Source organism: Myotis davidii, unplaced genomic scaffold (assembly GCF_000327345.1).
Source record: "Myotis davidii unplaced genomic scaffold, ASM32734v1 scaffold151, whole genome shotgun sequence".
Classification (NCBI taxonomy): Eukaryota; Metazoa; Chordata; class Mammalia; order Chiroptera; family Vespertilionidae; genus Myotis; species Myotis davidii.
The window spans coordinates 2880089-2886492 of NW_006285248.1; the positions used below are offsets into that span (position 1 = coordinate 2880089).

Genomic DNA, 6404 nt, shown 5'->3' on the forward strand with positions numbered 1-6404 from the left:
CCTGGGCGGGGACCAGAGACAGTGATCGGGGGGAGATGGGGGTCCCCTGTCCAAGACTGACGCCTCTGGCAGAGGCGTCAGGCCTGGGCAAGGGCCGATTCTGCAATTGGAGGGTGATGGGGGTCAACACCTGAGGGCTCCCAGTATGTGAGAGGGGGCAGGCTGGGCTGAGGGACACTCCCCCCCACCCCCACCCAGTGCACGAATTTCGTGCACCGGGCCCCTAGTTAATATATAAAAAGAGTGGTAATGTGGCTAGAGGAACTTATCAGAAGTACAGATAACTTCAAAAAGGTACATCCCAGAGTATAATCTCACATTTGAGATTTGTTTAGCAGAAGAACTGTTCAGTGAGCTCAGGGACCAATTCAAAGTCTCTGTATAGAAAAATTTCAGTGAGTTCTCATTATATGTTATAAGAACATAGATAATTAAACAAATAAAACTTTTGCTTTCTAAATAAATAATTACTACCCTCTAAACAAAACTATTTTTTTAAAAAATATATTTTATTGATTTTTCACAGAGAGGAAGGGAGAGAGAGAGAGTCGGAAACATCGATGAAAGAGAACCATCAATCAGTCGCCTCCTGCACATCCCCCACTGGGGATGTGCCTGCAACCCAGGTACATGCCCTTGACCGGAATCGAACCTGGGACCTTTCAGTTCGCAGGCCGACGCTCTATCCACTGAGCCGAACCGGTTTCGGCCAAAACTATTCTTTACATGAGATATTTCTCTGCCAATCAAGTTACCCTCATTTACAGAATTCTTTTTATTCCATCAATGTACATAAAATACTTATAGGCTAAAGTAATTTAAACTTCTCTAAATCTACAAGGGAAAAAATATCCACACTGTTCATATATGAAGTGAATTATAAGCATTTTAATTTTTGGGTATATACTATCCTCATCCCCAAAATAGACATCACATTAGTATCTTTTTCAGCCACTGAAGTGCATACCCCAAATTTTGGAACCTCATTTTACTACAGCAGTGAAAAAAGAAAATAAAGTTCTTTCTTTATAGAATTAAAAATATATTACTCAAAATCAGATTTCCAGCACCAGAGAACACTGGTATATAAGAGTATTTGCTGGAAGAAATATTTCCTGTTTATATTTTCAAAGTAAGGGAAATACCTTCTTTCAGGTATTTTCTTTCTGGAAGCCAATGCAGAATACACATGAAGCTTATTAGAATAAGTAACAGGGTGGTATCCATACTCTTGTAAAGGTCCTTTCTAAAATGCACTATCTATGAATAAAAACACCTAAATTAAGAACTTCGTGAACTGACTCCTAATTATCTTTCATGAATTTAAGTTGAAAATTCATAATTCTTAAGTCAAAAGCCTTAATCAAACTTTTCAATGCGACAAAAACTAATTTGAGGTATTTTGAAAAATTATACTAATGGAATAAATTCAACAAGAGAAGAATGTACAATACAGCAGAAAAAGCACTTAAAGATTAGGTTAAATTGAAAAATTTTGGCCATATGCACTTCTATTTAAAAGCTGCAAATTTAGCTCTAGCCAGTTTTGCTCAGTGGATAGAGTTTTGGCTCTCAGAGTGAAGGGTCCTGGGTTTGATTCTGGTCAACTGCATAAACCTCAGTTGCAGGCTCGATCCCTGGTCTGGTCAGGGCATGTGCAGGAGGCAACCAATCAATGCATCTCTCCCACATTAATGTTGATGTTTCTTTTTATCTCTCCTTTCCACTCTCTCTAAAAATCAATGGAAAAATATCCTCGGTGAGGATTAACTTCCCCACCCCCACAATTGCAAATTTAAAGTTATATGGACTTGAAAAAATATATGTTATATAACTCATATTTTTAGAATTCATATTTCCAAACAGTTCTGGTGAGGAATATCATAAAAAGGTGGAATATATATATATATATATATTTGGTTGGAAATGGCTTTACAAAATTGAGTATAGGGAGGATAACTTTTAAATAAAAATTTGGCCTAATTACAAATCAATAATATTAGATTATTGATATAAGTACAAAATTTATATTCTTTATTCATTGCTTTATATTTTGCCTCTTTAAAAACAATTATAATATATTCAGAATTTTCAGATTTCAATTTCAGGTTATAAATTTGATTCAGTAAATAAAGTATCACTTACCTTAATACAAATACCACAGCCAATACAAAGAGTTTCAGAAATCCAAGCTATTTTGCACTGGGGTGTAACCTCAATACATAGTTTTCCTGGCAAAAAAAATACTCTTATGAGGCAAGAGGGAGATGACTCTAATATATTTATTTTGTTTAATTTACTACAGGGGAAGAAAATATGCTGGTAAAATTGTGGCAGATCCTAAAAGTTTTATTTTTAAGCTGACTGACCTAAATATTTAATTCACAAAATATGCCTTACAAATGGTAATGTATATCAGAGAAAAGAATGAAATAAGTTAGCTAGATCAGTTAAATTCTAAAAAGTTAAGTAGTTATCTAATATACAGACAAAATTAAACTTGGCATAAAAACAGGAATATTAATAATGGATTTTCTGAACAGCATGGAAGACTATAATAGATGATATCTAAAGTCTCTTTTAGGATTCAATAAGCCTATATAGTGGGGCCTTGACTTACGAGTGTCCCGACTAACAAGTTTTTCGAGATACGAGCCGTCTCTCGGCCGATTTTTTGCTTTGAGTTGCGAGCTAAAATTCGGGTTACGAGCCAGCTTCAGATACCCTACCGCTAGCCGGAGCAGTGAATGTCACAGTGAACGCCACAACATCAGCCCAGCATCACATGTCAATGTAATGGTGAAAACTGATTTGACATATGAGTAATTTGAGTTACGAGCTCCGTCATAGAACGAATTAAACTCGTAAGTCAAGGCCCCACTGTACCTCACTAGTACATTTAAAGTTACAATTACTTTAACACAGTTCTAAAGATTACAAACAATTCATCCATTTTGAATTGCTGTAAATTTATTTTATCTTGAAAATATAGCAAAATCTCATGAACAGTGATTCTTATTAAGCTCTTTGAAGTGAGAATATTATCAAATACAAACATATGGGCAATCCTTTCTCCATGACTTAGAGTAATTACAGGATTTTGTAGAACAGTAAGAATATCAGTAACTTGAACTCTGGTTTGACTTCATATTCAGTAAACTTTTAAAAATACTGATACTAATACATTATCCTATAATTTAAAAGAAACAGAGTCATGTAGTCATAAAACAATAAAAAATTCAGAACAAAATCTGGTCTCTTTACATTTCAAAGAAACTAATGGCAAAAGTCTAGACAACTATGAAGCCAACTTGTTCCTTTTAAAATCTCTTAATCTTTAAATGATCCATGGAATAGCTTACCCATTCGAACCACAGGACAACTCTTTTTGCACTCTTGCCGACATTTCTTAGGTTTACATTTGTCATGGTTGACAATAGCAATTCTTGTTAATTTATCTGCCATAATTCTAGGTAGGAATATCCAGCTCTTCTGTTAAAGAGAAATTAACAAAATTATGGCATAACCAATGCAATTAATTGAGAAATAAATCAGGCATAAAAGTTAGATAAGAGAGACCAACCAAAAGGCTTGTATGCGTGCACATGAGCATAACCAAGGGATAGACCGGAGCAGGGTGAGGGCATGTGCTGGGGGATAGGAGAGGTTGGGGAGAGGTCAATGGGGGAAAAAGGAGATTTATGTAATACTTTAAACAATAAAGAATTTAAAACTTAAAAAAAAGATAGGAGGACTTAAATTATCCCTATATTCCGATATGTTTATCTGGAATTAGTGAAAAAAACACCATCTTCCATCATCACACAAAAAAGAAATGATCTAGGAATCAACTTAACAAGACACATACAAATGTGAGGCAACTTTTAAAATATCATTGAAAAACGTAAGACTCAACAAACAGAATGAGATTTTACCATAGAGAATAGTAACACTAGAGATTTCAACCTTCCCCAAATTTATACATTTAATCCAATCTCAGGGGGGAGGGGGAGGGAGAAAATTAACCAAGCAAACCAAATTTAGAGCTCTTATGAGAAAAATAGTAACAGCCAGGAAAACTGAAAAAGAGCAGATGGAAAAACATGATATAATACACATGCTAAAGATGTTTACTCCCTCTCTCAAACTAAGCATTACTTTATGTAGTAGTACATGAATAAAACTATCCATCTCACTATAATGACTCTATTGATGAAACTAGCAATTTCTAAGATTCTGACCATTGCGTTGGTAGAAAAAGCAAAAACTGCATTTATCTGGGAATTTGCAATATGGACAAGATGAATTTTATGCTAACAGCACTGAAAAGAAAAGGAAACAAAGTAACTAAGTATAGACTGTTCTCACTTTTAAAGCTTTTGTAAGTCTGGATATTTAACAGTGCCACCGATTATGTAGCTAAGGTCAAAGTGAATTTAAAAATCTTTTATAATACTGGGCTAGTGATAGACTTAAATTGACCTTAATTTTCTTACACTCGTGATTTCAAGTAAACAAGTCCCCAAACTGCCTTAATACACCAGTTTTCCAATATGTAATGAAAGAACCTGAGGTCAAGACTACTTACTGACAAAAACATTGTATTGGGTTATTTTTATGACTATGATCCTCAATCCTCTTTTTTTTTTTTTTGACAGACTGGCTCCGCTTGTAGATCTCTGAGTATTTCTCACACACCTCAATATCATTATACTTGGAGGATAAGAAATTTTGCTCCTCAGTGCTCCTCCCAGACTATTATTATTTCTCCCTTCTCACTAGAAGTTTCAGCGTTTGCATTTCAGATCATTCAACTTCTTTTGTCATTTACTGACCATCAGATCACTTGCTCCCACTCTGAGGATTTCAGACTAACTTTCACCCTCTTTTACAACTCCTGTCGTAATTCTTGGTTCAATATGTTCATAGATGAATCACCTAACAACAGCCTCAGTTCATTAACCCCTCTCCTCCAATGATCTGGTTTTCCACCCTCCCTCAGCCCCTCATTCTTTTGGTCAAACCCTTGACCTTGCCTTTACCAGTAACTGCAATCCCTCCATAGTCTCCATTACAAATACCTCATTCACCAACCACCACTCTTATCTGTTCAGCTCACCCCTCTCATACACAACAATCCAAACCTTTGAATTCCCCCATTTCTCAGACCTACTATCACTATCTCTTGACTCTACCACATTTCCACTTTTTCTCAACCCTTCATAGCTTCATTTCCCTCAGCACCTAGCTAAACTTCGATTGTCAACCATTTCTGCTCACCTATAATCCTGGTTAAAAGCAACTTTTCACCTGCACACATACAGCTGAAAATGGACAGAAAAAACACAAAGCCATGCTGACTAGTGTCATTTCAAGTGAACCTTTGTGCCAACCAGCAATCACTATACCGATTTCCAGAGCTAAGTCCATTTGCACACTAAAAGACATCCACTAAGAATATCTCAGTCTTCCTCCTGTCTTTCACATCATCAGTTATTCTTTCCACTGGCTTATTCCATCAGCATTCAAACACTCTATTATCTGACCCCACATCCCTCACTGCTTTATATTTTTGTAGCAAGACTACTTAAAAGAGTTGCCTATAATCAACTGTTTCAAATTTCCATTTTTTCTGGAACCCATTCCAAGCTTTAGTGACTATCGTTCCATCAAAATAGCTTGTCATGCCATTACTCTTAATAGCTTTCCAAGAGATCTCTTTGGTTCTACTCTTACCTCCTTCTGTTCCAACCCCTGAAACAGTTCATTCTCTATACAGGAGCCAGAATGATCCTATAAATGTGTAAGCCAATTCATGTCACACCTCTACTTGAAATCTTGCAATGGCTTCCCTACTTGCTCTGAATAAAAGCCAAAGTCCTTAAAATAACCAACGAGGCACTGACCAGCCTGTTAACATTCTGAGCTCATCTCCAACTAGTCTAGCTATTCATTTTGCCTGTCACGTTGGTTTCTTGCTGTTAAGTCCTAGTATATACCAGACATGTTTTTGGCATTTTCTCTTCTCTCTGCCTGTAACGCTATTCTCCATAATGAGTTACATGGCTCACTCCTTCAAGTCTTTAATGTTTATTTGTCAGTGAGTTTTCCTTCTCTAATATACCATCAAAAAATACACCCAACTGCCTTTTTGTCCCTCTTCCCTATTTCTTTCTCAGTTCTTCCTATTATATGGCAAGTTTATATGTATTCAACATATATGTATACTAGGGGCCCAGTGCACGAAATTCGTGCACTTGGTGTGTGTGTGTGGGGAGTGTCCCTCAGCCCAGCCTGCCCCCTCTCACATACTGGGAGCCCTCAGGCGTTGACCCCCATCACCCTCCAATCACAGGATCGGCCCCGTGCCCAGGCCTGACGCCTCTGACCTGAGGTGTCAGGGG

At 36.8% G+C, this 6404-nt stretch overlaps 1 protein-coding gene across 1 annotated transcript in view; it reads right to left on the reverse strand.

Moving 5' to 3' along the window:
• Positions 1 to 3514, reverse strand: part of ABCE1 (ATP binding cassette subfamily E member 1) — a 26618-nt gene extending 23104 nt beyond the window's left edge. Inside the window, exons 1-2 of the mRNA XM_006755955.2 lie at positions 3363 to 3514; positions 2146 to 2231 (exon numbers count right to left, since the gene is read on the reverse strand). Of these exons, the coding sequence (XP_006756018.1) occupies positions 2146 to 2231; positions 3363 to 3465 (189 nt within the window). The 5' untranslated portion in view covers positions 3466 to 3514. The remainder of the gene's footprint in view (positions 1 to 2145; positions 2232 to 3362) is intronic.
• Positions 3515 to 6404: the final 2890 nt, after the last annotated feature.